This window comes from Schistocerca gregaria, chromosome 2, assembly GCF_023897955.1.
Source record: "Schistocerca gregaria isolate iqSchGreg1 chromosome 2, iqSchGreg1.2, whole genome shotgun sequence".
In the NCBI taxonomy this organism is placed as follows: domain Eukaryota; kingdom Metazoa; phylum Arthropoda; class Insecta; order Orthoptera; family Acrididae; genus Schistocerca; species Schistocerca gregaria.
The window spans coordinates 603941770-603960353 of record NC_064921.1 but is presented as its reverse complement, the minus strand read 5'-3'; the positions used below and the strand labels follow the sequence as shown (position 1 = coordinate 603960353).

Below are 18584 nucleotides of genomic sequence, written 5' to 3'. Positions count from 1 at the left end.
TCACAACCCAGTTCGTAGCTCCAGGTGTAGGTCCAGTGTGTGTAGCAGACAGATGGAATGGTTGCCTGCCCTAATCTGGCTTATCTCTAACTGACACACAGCCATCATTGGCACTGAGGTAGAACCAGCTTTCATCAGAAAACACAACAGACCTACAGTTTGCCCTCTCATGAAAGCTCACTTGACATCACTTAAGCCACAAATGTCGGTGGTCTGATGTCAGTGGAATGCAAGCTATAGAGCACCTGGCTCGGATCTGTCCTTTAAGTAATCGATTTGTAACAGTTCATTGTGTCACTGTGGTTCCAACTGGTGTTCAAATTGCCGCTGCAGATGCAGTACAATGAGCCACAGCCATAAACTGAACACGACTGTCTTCCATCTCAGTACAGTTATGGAGCTTCCTGGAGCCCGGTATTCTTGCCAGCATACATTCCCATGACAACCGCTGCCAGCAATCATGTACAGTGGCTATATGTCTGCCAAGACTGAACATCCAGCTTGTCCTAGCCCTATTACGCAACCTCAGCCTTAGAGGCATTCTTGACTAACATCAACTCATCATGTCCAGTCTCAAAACTAATGATCATGTCCATTACAGTGTGTATTTAAATCAAACCTGATTCACATCCTCATATTGGCACTACCACCGCCACTCTTATATGAATGGCGTGAAAACTGATCAAAAAATCTTTCAGATGTAGAAACACATCTACCATCTTTCATTTGTGTCACACAACTCCTTCTTGGTGTTGCGATTTCTTTTAATGTCAGTGTATATTTCAAATTCATATACCAACCGAAGTTGGTGTTCACTTGGGGGGGTTTCTCTTTACCTTTTCAAAAATTGCCATAGCTTGTGCAATTATCTCGCTCAGTTCCATCTGCTGAAAAAGAAGCCTAATTCGAGAGAAAAATGGCAAGGCATGTAATATGGTGTGAAGAATGGGGGTGTGCATTACATGTAAAAGCTAGACCTAATAGTTAATATTGATCTCATAGTTTTTGTTAGATTTTATTGCTTATATTTGTTACTTCTGAGATTCAAAAGGAGAATCTGCTATTCACTGAATCAACATACACCATAATAGGCCTATATTAAAAATATTTTTATTTCCTACATACTTACCCACTTCTAAACTGAATATCCTTCTAGAAACTCATCACAGTGCAGTTATCATGAAGAAGCTACAATTGAGTTGAAAGGGGGGTGGGTTAGGAGGAGAGTAACTAAAATGCCAGATTTAAATACTGTGTATTGCATATCAGCAACTGGACCATCTGGTTTTAAATTATCGCTGAGGAATGAAGAAAAATTAGAATGAAAACACAACCAAGTAAAGGAACTGAGAAAGACTGCTCACTGTAATTTGTCACTTCAAACAGGTGGGTTCAATGCTTTTTCCCAGACTTGAAAAATGAAGAGGACAGAAAACAAGAGATTAATTGCATGAGAAATCCAACATAAATACAGTGGGTAATATCTGTCCCGAAGTGTGATTTGAGAGCAGTATTTCATTTGGACAAAATACATCCCTCAATATATTCTCTCAAATACGTTCATCAAAGTCGATATATTAAAATTCAGAGATTTTTCAATAGCAGGTCTACTATAATACGGTGATTAAAGTGTGATCTAATTTGTTGCCAAGAATCTGTCAAACAGGACTTCCCAATAACTGTTACAGGAATTGTCTTAAGTTCCTACACAACATAAGATGGTTCCTTAAACAATTACAGGATGTATGTATAGCCAACTCAGTTGCACAAAATTGTCAAATTGACCATGTTTTCAACTGCACTAAGGCAGTCTTCATCAATTTTTTTTCCTCCATAGGATTACCTAGAAAATATTATGACATGTCTTGAAATACAATATACTTTGTATTTCGTAACAGCCTTGGATACCTTGGCAGGAAGGAATGGTGAAATTTTAAATATTTTTATTGGCTGAGGTCAACCTGCTAAAGAGATGTAGCAGTATAAAGAGGGCACATTTGGTCATAACAAACCAAGCTCTGTGTCATAGCCTCACACTAGCTCCCTTTAAACAATCCAGCTCTCCAACTCTTGTCGTAAGTTGGTCATTGGGATCGATAGCATTCACAGCAATAGCACTCAATTCCATGATTACGATACTGCAGTAATCTATGTCCTAGATGCTCCAGCACAGTCTATGAACTAGCCGAAGATGTACTCAAGATGATGCTCTTCACCTGATGGACTTCATGCTGCTCGCTGCAACAGTGCGTCTTGGGATGTTCCTGTTCAATGCTCAGTGGCAGAGAGATCAACAGACCACACGACTGCCAGCACAAAGTACAGTGGTTGGGTCATCAAAGGTCATCATAGAATTCAGAGTGAGGCTGAGTACTCCGCAGCCAGTGTGAGAACCCCTTCGTGCTGGGCAGCTGCCACCCCACCAATGTCACCGACATCACCTCCTGAGCGTGCAAATATGGAGCAGTTTCCAAAATGCTCATGCTGAGCCTCTGGGCCATCACAATTCACCCAGCCAAACTCAGATTGTGCACCTTCCTGATTCTACACAAAGACAGCATGCTACTGGTACTACCTGTACCGTGCACGTGTGTGACTAGCAGTCATTCCTCGTCAGGTGGCGCTGTTATTGCCTGGATTGGTTTATATCAATAATAGGTCGGTGGTCACAATGTTCTGGCTGATTGGTCTAAGTGATTAGCATTTCAGTGCAACCACAAACTAAGTGGAAGTAATGTTTTCATTCTGTGTATAAGGAAACAATTACACAATGGGTTTTCAGTCAGGACCCCGATGTGAATGTTGGGCATCTGTGAGAAGACCAGGCGATGCCTTGGAGAAGAAGAAAAGTCTACCAACATGGTTCAGTACTGAACAGTGGCAGGTTCGTGGCCTATCAAGACTAGATTATCGTTCTGTGATATGACCGCTCATGTTGGTCAATATCTCATGACTGTCATGCGAACATAAAACTGATGTGGCTATACCATACGCGATGTCATGCAGGATTTCAATGGTCCCATGTGGCTAGCTCTCAGGATGACAGTCATTGTTCATAGTGCTGTGCTGGTTCATACAGTCACGTCACACACCTTGAGTCAGGAAGTGAGCTTGTATATAGCAACAAAAGTACCCACAAGGACAGTGCAACGATGTCTGGAGGAAGGAAGGAAGGAAGGAAGGAAGGAAGGAAGATTAGATTATAATATCCCATTGACAATGAGGTCATAAGCTCCAATTAGGAAATGACGTGGATGGAAATCAACCACCAAGTATTCCTCCTGGCACTAGCCTTAAGCGATTTAGGGTAATCACGGAATACAGAAATCTGGATGGCCAGAAGGGGATTGGAACTGTTGTCCTCCCAAATCCATGTTCAGTATGCCAATCACTACATCAGCTCACTGAGTGATCAGGCCTGGAGCACCACTGACTCTCAACAAACTGGTCACTGTTGTGAATTTCAGCGAAGGGACACCAGAGAGAGGTACACAGACAGCCAAAGTTTCAGGATGTCATGAGCGAGTGAATCATATGGGCATGGCATCTTGTACGATGGTATGGGATGCCATTTGCTACACATCACAATCACATGTGGTTTGCTAAGCAAGTAGTTTGAATGACAGTTATTAAATATCTTGTATGTTAAAGGCAGTGGCTGTGTCCTATCTTTGAGGTCTCCGTGATGTTATCTTTCAATGAGAACACTAGACTGCATGTTGTCCACACTGTGCTAACCTACCTCAAGACAGGCGGTTTTCGACTGTTGTTCCTGTAGCCATGTTCTCCAGATATTTCACCCACTGAAGACATCTTGTCATAGGTTGCCAATAGACTGACATGTTCAGTCATCAACCTTGCAGTTGATGGATTCTGAGGTAATGTTCAAGCAGCGTAGAATGACATAACCACACCTGTCACCCAAGTTCGGTTCAACTCAATGCCCAGCCAAATCAAGTCATCACTGCTGCCAGAGGTGGCGGCTGTGTGTGCTGTATTTCGCACCCTCTACACTCTATAGTTTATCTACATTTGTCCATCCTCTTCTGGAGTATTTTTGCATGGTGTGGGATCCGCTTCAGATAGGATTGACAGAAGACATCAAAAAATTTCAAAGAACGGCAGCTTGTTTTGTGTTATTGTGAAACACAGGAAAAAGAGTGTCACAGATATGTAACTTCCATCCAACAATACAGCAAAAATTACATGCTCGCCGCACACACACACGGCAACTTGTCTCCAGCCAAGTTACAATATGCACACCTCAACCACTGCGAGTAAACTACTCTATACTTGTCTCTAAATTGAGACAGGTCCGCAGGCTCCTATGGCTTAATAAATGATACTATCAATTTTGTAAGACACTCATGACTCCCCTCCAAGGACAAATTAAAAAAAAGGCCAACACAAACAACAGTCACTTGCAACCTCATACTGCTGACACCGGCTGTAATTCTTGTGATACCAGAGACTATGCTGGGTGGTGGTGATAGGTCGTTGAGCTCAGGATCTTGAGGGACCACCACTCTGGGCACGAGTTAAAGGCAGCTACTTGTGCCAATGAAACATCATTGGCAAAACTAGCATTTACTATTAAAATACACACAACTGTCTTGATCGTGTTATGCTCAGGGTGGAGATGGCACAAGCCATGCCGAAATGTGTCGATGCCTTGGTCGATGCTGCATCGGCCATGGCAGCAGAGGGAGTTGCAGAGTCAGTGTCCAGCAGTATCACGGGGTCATTGGTCAGGCTTTATTGGTGTTGTCGTCTCTGCTCCCTACAGTTGCTGGCAGCTACAGAAAGAGGGTAAGCAAGGCGCACTTGATCACACCATGGACGGTGCCGCAGCTGGAACCTACCAACTCTACTGTAAGTGCAGGACATCGCACTGAGTTATGCTGTGGCCTTCCAATAGGAGAAAGGCCTGCAACATCGAAGTCTGAAGAACAGAGAGAGAGAGAGAGAGAGAGAGAGAGAGAGAGAGAGAGAGAGAGAGAGAGAGAGAGAAGCAGGCAATGGTATGCCCCCATGGACAATGATCTGCACCATGGAACCCACTGCCCACTGGCTAGATCACTGGAAACTCCACAGGAATACAGCACCTACAGCCCCTAACTGCAGTTCATGGCAGCTATGTCCCTCAATGGGACACATTGTTCCATCAAAGATGGTAGATGGTTAGACAAGCAAGAGTTAGACCAACATAGGTCTAACTTCCAGGACGGACGAATGCGTACTTACTAGAAGCCAAACTGAACAGGTCCCTACTCTGGGTTCTTCACCTGCAGACTAGCATACTTTCACTGGAACAGGAGTAATTTTTGTACACAGTGGTCCCAGGTGCTTTGGCACTCTGAGGCAGCTATGACATCACCTGGGCAGTTTTTCTTGACTGGTCAGCTTCTCTGGTCAATCTAGCTGCAGCTGAAAGGTGTCTGAACTTCAGCTTTCCAAAGTAATGGCAGGCGTATTTTGCAGTAATATACTGTACAATTATTCCTATGTTCGAGTTATTCTTCATTACTCCACTCTGCACGATCAACACGAAACAGCATCCTCCTGTGTCTATGATATTCTGCTGTGTTGGTACTCTGGACACAAAGCTTTTACAGTGTGTAGCAATTAACGTTGTCTTGTGGCTGTATTATAAGCAGTATCATATTACATGCTTACATTCCAGGCAGTAGTTTTGTATTGATCTGCTTTGCTAGCGTCTTCAGTTACCAATTCAAGACTTCAAAATTTTACTCAGCTACAATTCTGTGGCACTTTATAGGACTAATATCAAGTCAGTAATGCATCAAGTTTTTTGTGAACTAGATTTAGTTCAAAATTAAAAAACCGCATGACAGCATGACACACTTGCTCATTCTACAAAGGCCCAGAAAAGGACATTATATATCAGACTTCACAACTGCAAGTGATATTTAAGCTCTATGTTCACTGTCTATTTCCACGTGCAAGTAACTAAAGACTGTGACACTGAACTACAGTGGTACATGTTCAACTAATTCCTGTAGGAAAATTTTTTAATTGTTGTACATTTTCTTTGTCAATCATTACAACAGAAGTGCTTAGACGAACTAACTAGCTAATATTGGCTGTACTAAAAATATTAGAGAGATTAACTGAAGAGAGGTATTTCATGATTCTGACACCATTGCTTGGAACACACTTGGATTTTCAGAAATATCTCTTGAATCATAATGTTAGTTGCATCAGAAGCAAAACTCATTAGACAAAACAATAAAATTACAAGGAAACAGAAAGACTGACCAATAGTTGCCTTCAGATGTGTGTCCCTTCATCCTCAAACAGGTGAGCCCCTCTCATAATGTATATCCTTAACCAATGTGTCCCTCTTTTCTCTGAGAAAGAAACTAATATTTTCGAAACCTAGAATAGTTTTTTGCACTGTTCTGTGGGTACTGGCAGAACTGGGAATTCACCTCGTGAATTTAAGTACTGGCCAGACATGCTGACACCAGGCATTTTTTAACTGTCATATTACATCATCTGATAGGCTGCCTATTTATAATTGATTGATAGCTGCTAACATTTGTAATTGTATGTAAGGGCAGTATAGGCCTTACAGAACATAGTGCTGGTCTTCTGAAGACAAAATGTGCACTGTAATCCACAACATTTTGTCATGTGGAACATTGGCCACACCTACATATTCTTTAACTCGAGTGTTCACAGCAGTCAATTTGTTACAGTTCATTAGAGCAAATTTTTTAGTCAAATGCTGAATGTGTCATCAGAATGTGTATCGACCCATACCTCTGATTATTATTTTTCTGAAGTCTTGCGTTTCAGTTTCTAAAATTATGTTACAAAATTACTCCATAAATCACAAAAATCTGTACACTATTCAAAGAGTTTTAAAGAGAACAATAAATTAAATTCAACAATTAAAAGGTAAAATTTCTATAATTGTGGAGAAAGATATCAGTTGTATACTCTATTTTCTGTGAACCATGTTCTTCAATGTTAAAAAGCATATTCCAAATTCATTCAAAATTAAGGAATTGGTATAACATAAGAAAAATGAATTAAATTCACGACTGAAGGTACGTATTTGAATTATAAAAGACAATGTTGAAAGGATTTTATTTCGTAACTGACAGTTGATTAATCATTTACAAAAGTATAAAAAATATATTTCTTGCATAAAGATCCTCATAACCATTCTCAACAGTCTTCAGCAGTCAGGTGACATCAAAAAGCTCTGAAACAATACAAAAAAGGTTATTTTAATTAAATGAAGCACATAAAAATGTGGTGGAGTAGTGAAATGAACAAGAGCGCAGTAACGTAACAGAGGGCAAGGGCTAGAACACGAAGGGAAAATGAGGGAGGAATAGAAATAAGGCACACCACAGGAAGGCTGTCCTTGTGCAGGCAGATGGTGGCAATTAAAGGAGAAGTATATAATAGTGTAAGACCACAGAGAATAGTATACATGAAAATCTATAGATGCATATGACTATAAACTGAAACAAAAGGAGATAGGAGGCGGTAGGAAGTAGGGCAGGATGAAACAGTCTGTCAAGGAGATTGTTGATAGGTGGAAACAGGGCCTGAGGTTGGTGTGGAGATAAGTGAACAAGGGAGGACTGAAGGATACCTAGTGTTGCAGAGAGGTTACAGAGGCCATAGGTCATCTATGTCAACCACACTGTGCTTTGAACAATTTTGTTGCACTGGGTGGACAATCTCAGTTGGACAGCTGTTTAACAATGAACACTAATATGGATGCACATGTGGCAGGTATTATGTTATTTGTCTGTTTTCATTGGTATCTTTTCTTCTGATTGGATATGATCTACCAGTGATATGATCTAAACAACATGTGGGAACTGTGGGCATGAAACAGGGTTTGGACCCAGGCCTTTCAAACAGACATGACCCAGAGGCAACATGAGAGACAAAACAATTTTGCTGATTGGCTACGTGATACAATACCACTTTGTGAGAGGTGGGATGACCTCTGAGGAAGGTATTCCACATTTCGGTGCACAATGAGAGAGAGAATTCACTCTGGCAATGGATGAGGTTCAGTTATTTAAACCAGAGTGCCACTGGGTAATGCAACAGACAACTCTTGGCAACTGGTTAGTAAGTGTGGTGCTCATGATACAACTTTGAAAGGATATGGTATCAGAGATCTGGTTGGTTGGTTGGCTTAAGGTTTAAAGGAACTGAACTATGAGGGTTTCAGTCCCTCCTACCTGGAACAGGCAAGTCATTGAAACTGTACATCAAAGAAGGTCGTAGTGTGCAAAGCCAAAGGAAAGAACATGCCAGGGTCTGCTGAAGGTGAACATTGCCTAAAGAAAACAACAAGAAAGAAGAAAAGGGGGAAAGGAAGAAAGGTGGGTGAGGTGCCCCATCCAGAGGGCAGCTGGAGGCCCTCAAAAGCAGACAATGCAATGGGGGACACAACCCCGCCACTTACCAGAGGTGCCCCACCCAACGATACACAGTAAAAACAAGTGACATGGATACAGCGACAACATGGACAGGGTGAGAGAAGGGCAGGAAAACAGAGGCGTAACACCAAGTCAGATAAGTAAAAGAACAGGCAGGATGAGGGCTGGGGCAAGCCTCCAAAGCCCAGACAGCCACTGCCTAGTCTGGGCAGAGGAGACAACAGGGCAGCCTGCCAATGTCTAAATGGGCAGACAAGGCAGAGGCGCCCTCCCTTAGACAGACAGATAAAAATCCCCTTCACAAATAAACTGTATAACCAGGTCAGTAGTCACTGAGGCATCATCTAACACCAGGGGTAGAGTGTCACAAAGAGGAAGAGTCCACTGTAGGGCCAGTATGTTAGGACATTCCACCAAAATATGGAACAAACAAGCAGCACAATGACCATGGGGCAGATCCTTGTTAGATACCTGCATGGAAGACCTCCACAAATTCATGGCCCCCTTTATGACCTATAGTTTGTTCAGTGACAACAGAGTATGCCATTCTGTATTCCACATACTTAGAACTTGACAGCATAATATCAATTGAATACCAGTGGCAAAACACCAATCTCAAAAGGCAACTTGCCAGTATCCAATTTTGCCAGCCTATCAGCGAGTTCATCCTCAGGATCCCAACATGACCAACAGTCCAGACAAAGACCATCCAGTGTTGATGTTGTTTGAGAGCAAAAAGGCAATCCTGGATAGTCAGAATCAAGGGGCGGGAAGGGTGATATTGGTCAAGAGCTTGTAAACTGTTCAATGAGTCGCTACAGGTTAGAAAGGACTCATCAGAGCAAGGAAAGATACGCTGAAGAATTTGAGATATGGTTACCAACTTCACAGTGAAACCATTGCAGCCATCCGGCAAGGAGCAGAATTCATTACATACTGCATGAACATATGCAAAGCCAGTGCGACCAGCAACCATCAAGCCATACATATAGGATTAGAGGTGAATTGGCAGTGGAGGGCCTCAGGTGAAACTGAGTCTTTCAACCTTGTTATAGGTCAAGACAGAGCTGTGGACGAAGGGTACACCAAGGAGGTGTATGTGAGCAGGCCCAGAGAAGATGTGGTACAGCAGAAAGCTGAAATTTTGGAAAAAGGGTCCAGCTGTGGATGGAAACTAACTCCAGAGCTGGGCTACCATTGCTGAAGGCAGATCTCTGTATCTGGAAAAAGGGAACAGTAGTTAGGGAGCTCTAGGGAGCAGTGGATGCATTATGTAATGTATAAAAGATGAACTGTTGTTGGCACGGAACCCTCTGTAGCAAAACATCTGCCTCCACTAGGAGGCTGATCACAGGGAAAGTCTGAAAGGTGCCAGTCATACCCCACAACGGTGTATTGCCTTCAGCATCTGTAACGTCGAAGGTGATGCTGAACCATATGCGAGACTCCCATAATCAAGATGGAACTGGACCATTGGTTTGCAGAGCTGTAACAGAGTAGAGTAGTTTGCATCCCAGTTGGTAATGCTGAGAAAGCGAAGAGCACTGAAGTATGACCAACATGTTTTATTTAGTTGAAGATGGGGAAGGAGCAGATGCAGTGTACAGTGATGACAGAAATGCGTAACATGTCTTAGCAGCCAAACATTGAAGCCATGAGTGACAGCCTATGGTTGCGTTTGGTGTACTACCCCCTGCGGTCTGCGTTTAGCAATGCCCATTGCAGACGAACAACAAGAAATGCAAAAAATCATCAGCATACAAAGAGGAGGATACCATTGGTCCCACAGGTGCCACCAGACCACTGACAGCCACTAAAAAGAACAGGACATTCAAAACAAAAATGCGCAGAGCCCCATTTTCCGGCAAAGGAGAAGTGCTATGGGAGGCTATAGCTGCAAAGTGTGACAAGAAAGAAAGTGCTGGATAAAAATCTGGAGTGGGCCATGGATGTCCCACTCATGCAAGGGTGTGGTGGTGCCATGTAGAATCATAGGCTTTATGCAAATCAAAGGAGACTGCTACAAGGTGTTGATGCTGGACAAAACCTGTCAGTATAGCGGACTCCAGGTGGTCCAAATTACCTGCAGTAGAGTGGCCTCTGCAAAAACCACCCTCGGTCTGAGCCAACAGGTCCTGGCATTCAAGGATCCAGTACAGCCTTCGACTTGCCATACAGTCTAGTAACTTGCAGAGGCCACTGGTTTTAAACTGATCAGATGATAGCACTCCATCTGAAGAGACAGTTTACCCGACTGCAAAACAGGAATAATGACACTTTCTCACCACTGGGAAGGGAATTAACCTTGCTTCAGAGATGGTTCATAAGGGCAAGTTTATGAGGTTTGTTAGCCACTAATAAGTACTGAAGCATTTGGTTGTGCACCTAGTCCAGTCCATGAGCCATGTCGGGGCAGGAAGCAAAGGTGTTGGTGAATTCCCACTCACTAAACAGGGTGTTATAAGCCACCAGGTGACAGGGAACGTAACATACAGGAAGTCTTTTCTGACGGTGTCTGAGGAGACAGAATGCCGGTGGATGTGGACCAATGCCGAGTCTTTGACGAAATGCCAAGCAAAATGCTCAGTCACAGAGTCTGGGCTGGTGAGGATAACACCATTCAGGGAAATTCCCAGGATGCCTGCACGATGATGGTAGCCAAAAATGCACCTGACCTTTGCCCACACCTGCAAAGATGGCGTATATTACTATGGCAGTGACATTGTTCCCGACAAATCTGTTTCTGGCATGTAACAAGATAACGGGCCTGGACACAAAGCTGTTTACAGGTCAGGAGGTGGTCGAGAGATGGGTGCTGGAGAGCATGATGAATGTCTTTAATAGCCACAGCAATTTCGGGGTTTGACCAAGGGACAGTCTTCCATCGAGGAGAATCTGAGGAAGAGGGACTCGCTCAGACAGATGCCAACAGGATGGCACTGATCAATCATTGTACGGACTTAACGTTGCTGTGTGGTGAAGCAGTTGGGATGGCAGTCAAGGAAAAGGCATCCCAAACTGCATTAGTAAAGACCTACCTGGAAGGACATTCAGGTGAGTGACGCTGAAGAAAAGGTAAGACAACACACAAATCTTCATGAACTCCCCATTGAATGGAGGGGAGAAATCCAGGGCTTCAGATGGCTGAGAAAGTACCGCGCACTGCACTAAAGGATGTGGGAGCTACAGGTTGAGGAGGCAGAGATGAAGCCTTGACAGCAGGTCCACAACAATCCCGCCCCAGTCAGTGGTCGCATTACTACCCCATAGAGCATTATGGGTGTTAAAATCTACAAGGACATGGAAAGGGGGAAGGGATCTGTCAAAAGCGGTAAAGAAGGACTGGAAGCCAGTGTGGGGGAAGGTAAAGATTCTATATCATTACCACAGAGTCTAAACTGATCCAGCCACTGCTTCCTGTATGGTTTGAAGACGACCCAGTTTTGTCTGAAGGCTAGGAAGCCATGAAGAGATGGTGAATGAGTATCCTGAAAATGAAATTTCTGCAATACGACAGAAGCTACAGAGTAGAGAAAAACAGGAGACAATAGGTGACAATAGTAACTATTACAGTTCCATTGGAGGATAGTAGTACAACAGCCCCAAGAAGTGAGAAAAAGGGGGGTGGGAGAGTGGAAGAGTGTGACAAGACAGTAAAGAAATAGCAGAACTAAGGGAATAGCCAGGTCGAGAAAGGGGAGTGGGGGGACAGGAGGGAGTTGGATCTAGAATGAAAAGGAGTGGATATGGTGAAGGGAATGCAGCCTGGAAGAGAAGAGAGGCTGCAATAGCTTGGGCCCTATGCATGCACCACATGTACCACGAAAGAGCTGTGGGCCCTCTGGGGAGGGGGGTATTGGAAATCTGTTTGTGGACAAGGTTTGGAGAGTTGTACCTTCTGTAAAGACTTTGAAATGATGTTCAGACTATCTGTGTACCTACTTATGGTTTCTCATGCTTTCAGGTGATCAAGATCAACCACATTAATTTAGTGGTCAGTATATCCACTTAATTCTAGGCAAGAATATTATGAATAAACTGCAGTCTGTATAATTTGGCGTGTGTTTGTTAACGGACGACACCAACAGTTTTCCACTGTGTTCCACCTATACTACAATATAGATATGAAAAGAAATCTTAATTTACACACCTTTTATATCAGCTTAGTTATTTGTGAACTTTGGAGGGCGCTTTTCAACAAAAGCTGTCATTCCTTCTTTACGGTCAGCCTGCAATGAAAGAAAAACAAGTTATTTATTTATGAATTCAGCAATCTTTTGTGCTGTTGCAGAACAACATTTACTCTTATCTCTGAAAGATCCACACAAAACCAAAGTGTAATATAGTGAATTTAACAAGTCTCAGTATATAATTGTGAACAATGCAAATCTATTTTGGCCTGCTCCTTTTAAGTGTGTAGCTAATTACGTTCATATTCTTCCATACAAACCTCGTGTAGTATCTGGTTCCTACTGTATGTCTCAATTATAGTTTCAACATATATTACAGAAAGGGTGTCCATAAGTAGAATGCTGTCAGGAATTTCTTAACTTACCAAAAATGTAAAACAGATATTAACAGTCACAGGGCTTTGATGTTTAATATTTCTGGTTAACTTCAGGAGCAGCAAAAGGAACATTTTTAGAATATCTCTACTTGAGTCATTAGAGATGCGTCCTTTGCCCATCTGAGTTAAATAATTTCCATTAAGATTGTTTTAGCTAAAAGCTAAAATACATGAGTATCAGTTAAAAATGAATGAAGCCAATCACACTCACTTTGCAAGTATTGCGTGGTTGTTGATTAATGGTTTAACAGTCAAGTTGTTTTACAATATTCTCAAAAACTGAAATTGACTTATGCTGACCTTGAGCCAACTAATTATCCTCCATCCACCTCCATGCGATTTCATGGGGACTGATTAAGAACACAATCTTCCACACCAGTCCTCAAACAATTAACTCTATTGACAATGTGCACTTTATCTTTCCCATGTAACTTCATTTCAAACTAGCAATGCATTTGTGAAATGTGCTGTAGCACTCTTGACAGCCACAACTGTACCTTTTAAGGTTATGAGTGACACAAAATTGTATAATCTTTTACCTTGTGGCTCCTATTTTCCTTACCTTCACTTTCTGTAATGTTATATCTAAAAATAAAGTCCTTTAACTTTTTTATTTCCGTTTTCCTATTACAACTTACTTCCGTAGTTTATCATTTTGACTACTATTCTTTCAAAGGACACTACAGAAGTTCGCGACATCTTTCATTCTCGAGAGCTGACCTTTAGCTCAGAACATTAGTTTCTACTTAGAAGCTGTTCTGTAAGCTGCAGCATGATAGAACATGCAGAGTATAGTTTCTGTTAAACATATTTGATACTTACAGTTGCAAATGTTGCATGGAATGTCCTTTTCTCAAAATGAAGCCCTTCCTGGAGGGTAGTTTCGTAAGCTAGAAGGAAAAGGAAACTTATTAAACACTAATAGACTCCTTTGTGAATTACATGATGCATAATACATGACCAACACACACACACACACACACACACACACACACACACACACTATCAAACTGACAAATAAGAGATGATGTTTGAAGTAATAGCTCAAAACAGATAGTACAATGATGAAAGGTAGCGATGACTTTTACAATGCCAGCATTACTGGTATCATAAAATTAATTAGTCCAGACAAATGTAATCAACTAAGTTTCTCTAATTGGCTACTTTTATTGATCTCGTCATCTTTGTCATAAAACAGTCATCTACACAAAACTGCTTTGAACATATATAAAAATCAGCTGGTTTCAAAGAGTTACTCAGTGATAATCATTAAGACAGGAAGAAAATGACTATCAAAACTGTATCTGCATTCTCCTATCACAATTATTCAACTTGCAATCAGCTAACATTATGTCATAATATAATGATGTTGGAGGAAATTACGTATAATGTAGTAACTAGAGCTATGTGAAATTTGCACAAGATATAAATGCAAGTGTAAAAAATGATTACTCCAACACTACCTGGATATGGTGTGTCATGTTTTTGGTCAATTTCAAAGTGCAATAATATGCGAAATTGGTATATTTCAGCATTAAACACAGAAATGTTTGTTAAGAAAGTAGCAAACATACATCTGTTGCTACAGGTCTGGAAAGGCTGTTTTCCTCTATCTGCTGCTATATTCATTACTCTTTCCTTTTTGTAATTATGGAATAAGAGTTTCTAAAATATGAGCAACACTACAATTTTTTCTCGCTTTTCCCTTTTCTTCTATCTATTCCTTTGTGAAAATTTTCAGATGGATATGGTAACACACTCTTAATTAACTGTAACAGTGTAATGTTTTGTTAATTCGTGAACATTGTTAAGTGGTTGTAGTATGCTAAAAAACAGGTAGGCATAAATTCAATTTGCGATGGCTATCTGAATGAAGAAGGCTTTTCTGTTCCAACAAAAATTATTTTGTGTGTTAATTATGTAAAGTGAAACTCAAATTGCAGGAGGACCATTTGGAAAAACACATTAAAAGCGGTAATCATTAAATTTTTCAGATCATTGGAAAACCTAACTGCTGTTTTAGGCTAATTTTTGATCATTTTAAAAAATGAAGCTGCATCAGATTTAGACTTCGTACAGTGTAAAATTTGTAAGTGACATGTGCTAGCATTGTCAGTTTCATTACAACACTAGAAGGAATGATTTACCTATTTGTACATTTGTTGGAGGGGGGAGGGGGAGAGGGGCTTCAGAGTATCAAATTACAATTAAAAAGGAATTCTGAAGGTTGTTTTTCAACAGGTACTATAACTTGTTTTGACACATTCCAACATGAGGCACAGAAAGCACCTGCTGCTATGAAAAATTTACAAAAGCTATGTAAACACATAGCACAAGACCCAGCTAAAACTTTTTTGGCATCTGTCAATATTGTGGATGCAGAGAGGTACTGCTCAACGTATAATATAGTTAGAAGTGACAGGAGGTGGTCAATGAAGCCAGAGACACTACTGAGACAACTTCAATGACTGTATTCAATAGATAAACATTTGTATATAAACCTATAATGCATGTTAATTTGAAAAGAAACTAACATTATGGTGTTGTGTTAAAGAAGCAAATTAGCAGTGAAACAGGAAATAAACCACGCACACGCACACACACGGCAAAGAAAAATTCACACACACTGACTTTGGAGCGCAATTCCTCACATACCAGCAATACAAAACTTTGTGTCACAAAATTTTGTCCAGTGCATATTTCTGGTAGTAAATGCCTGTTAAAGATTGGAAATCTGACAACACTGTAATCACATGAATGGTAACTACATCTGTGCACTGTGCAGTTAGTGCAGTGGATAGCATTTTGGGTTAGCATGCAGGAAGTCGAGAGCTTGATTCTGGGTTGAGGTGTATTTGTTTTTATTTGCTAATTTCATTATACACCAATTCTTAAGCCACACTTATCCAACATTTACATAGAACAGTCTTTTGTAACGGTGAACATAAGAAAACCATGGTCAGACAAGTCAGAAATAGACAGTTGAAACAAATGAACTGTCATAGGACAGAGTAACTACAAAAACAATATCTATTTCAAAATGCTAATGATGACTGCACAGTTAAATAAATCAACATCTAGTCACTTATACTAGATACAGTACATCCGCTCAGCCAATGGCCTTGCTGCAGTGGTAACACCAGTTCCCGTCATATCACTGAAGTTAACTGTCAGGTTTGACTAGCACTTGGATGGGCCACCGCCCAGGTCTGTCTAGTGGTGTGGGCAAGTGGGGTGCACTTGGCCATTGTGAGACCAACTGAGGAGCTATTTCACTGAGACGTAGTGGCACCGGTCATGAAAACTGACAATGGCCAAGAGTTGTGTGCTGACCACAAGTCCCTCCGTATTCACATCCGATGATGTTGGAGGGCTGAGGATAACGCAGCAGCTGGTCGGCACCAGTGGGCCTCCACTTTTTGGTACATCTGCTCAGATGTAACGCATTAGCAACCAGTGACAATAATAATGTCAATATTAATTACTTCATGACTTTACAAAAGAATACATTGTCCTTTGAGCAGATGTTCAAAGTGACCTCCTGCAGGTCCGAAATAGTGCGACACGCTGCATGACTAAACACTGTGTGACCAACTGGGTCATACAGCTCCGTACCTTTTGCAACATTGCTGCATCCACAGATACAAGAGCAGCATGAACATGCACTATTAATTCTTCCACACGGTGGTGGAGTAAAATACACATGCTCCTTAAAGTATACCCACAGGAAGAAATCCATGGGATTTAGATCAGGTGAACGCAGAGGCCATCAACTGGACCTCATCATTCATGCCATTTCCCTGGAAATGTTCTGTCTAAATACCAACGCGCACAAATTCCAAATTTTAGAGATGCACCATGATGTTGGAACCATTATCTCTGCCAAACCTGAAGTGGAACATCTTTCAAAGTGTCAGGCAAATAGCTTGAGAAGAATACCTTTGTGCAGAGAAGAATACCTTTGTGCAGTTGCCCAGTCAGGCAACAAGCAGGGACCAAAACTACCACCTCCCAATATTCTGGCCCAGGTACTGACGCCAAAATTAACTTGATATCCATGGTCATGGGTAACACGCGGGTTGATGTCACACCAATGGTGTACATTGAGCATACTGAAGACACCCTCACGAATGAATAGTGCTTCATTTGACCATATCACAATTTATATGAAGTTTTCGGTGGGTTCCTGTTGTTGGAACCATTCACAGAATTGCAACCAGAGATGGCAGTCTACAGGATCCAGTTGTTGTGTTAAAGAATTATGATTGGGGGGTGCAGCCCATGTCTGTGCACACATCAATGACCATGCGATGCGAGTCATACAGCTCTGTTGCTACACTATGGTTATTTTGTTGGGGTTCTTGGCGTATGACCTACAGAATAGCTTCCTCAGTAGATGGGGCACGACAAGGCCAAAAAAACAATCTCTGTCATATGAAGGTAGTAAAGTTTATATTGGTACTACCAAAAGAAGCGTAAATAAGCGAATGAAAGAGCATACAAGTCTTTGTCGACTTGGAAAAATAGAAAAATCAGCTGTAGCGGAATATGCTCTTCAACCAGGCTACCACCAAGTGAAGTTTTCTGATACCGAAGTTTTATCTACAACATTAAATTACTATCCACGGCTATATAGAGAAGCTATTGAAATTTATAAACATCACGATAATTTTAATAGGAAAGAGGAGGCTATGAAACTTAGCGATATATGGACAGTGGCTATACAAAATTGCTAACAATTTTTATCTTTGACAAGGTGGTAATCAATAGTCAACCTTATCTTTGCTATGGATTATCACTGCTCGTCACGTGTCACCTGAACCATGCTCCCTTTCTCACAATATATAAGTCTCTCTCAGACACCCGACCAGTCTGTCGGCAAGACTCAGCGGAGCAGCGCCTCTGAGGAAGTCCAGCGCAGTCCTGGACGAAACGTAAGGAGCAGAAAAGTCCTTGGACCATGCCCTCACATCCCGAAAAGTATATCAACAGCCATGTCACCTAGTCGTGAAAGCCTTCATTCTACAAAAAATAAGAGAGTTTGAAAATTATTTGCCATTCATGTTGCTAGCCCTAACAGGATGTAAGGCCCTAACGAAATGTAATGGACCTGAACTCAGCAAGAATAATAGTTGGTACTAATCAATGGGACTATTGAGGGAGGGTACACAGAAACAAATTTTGAATCTATTACATGGAGTGGTGCTCATTAGTGACAGTGGGGTAGCAACATTTGGTACAACATCACTGGTACCCCTATTGTAGGTCCCTATTTTTATCAGGGAGCATTAACAGGACAGTGATATGCATCATTTCTGCAAGACACATTACCCCTTCTCATAGAGTGGATTGGAAACACATCAATGTGGTTCCAGAGTGACATGCACCACACGCTACTTACTTGTTTCCAGGAACGGTGTGCATGTAATGTTTCCAAATAGGTGGTTAGTACGGGGAGGTCCCATGAGTTGTCCAGCCCAGTCCCCTGACATGATACCACCAGACTTCTTTCTTGGGGGTGAGAGTGAAAGTGTGTGTATGTGTGTGCGCCATGAACCACAAACAACACTAAGGACAAG

At 41.6% G+C, this 18584-nt stretch overlaps 1 protein-coding gene across 2 annotated transcripts in view; it reads right to left on the bottom strand.

Annotated features, from left to right (window-relative positions):
• Positions 1–7089: 7089 nt before the first annotated feature.
• Positions 7090–18584, bottom strand: part of LOC126334549 (probable enoyl-CoA hydratase, mitochondrial) — a 58034-nt gene continuing 46539 nt past the window's right edge. For both annotated transcript variants that reach the window (XM_049996921.1, XM_049996919.1), the window contains exons 6-8: positions 13828–13895; positions 12589–12667; positions 7090–7234 (exon numbers count right to left, since the gene is read on the bottom strand). In XM_049996921.1, coding sequence (XP_049852878.1) covers positions 12602–12667; positions 13828–13895 — 134 coding nt within the window. In that variant the 3' untranslated portion in view covers positions 7090–7234; positions 12589–12601. The remainder of the gene's footprint in view (positions 7235–12588; positions 12668–13827; positions 13896–18584) is intronic.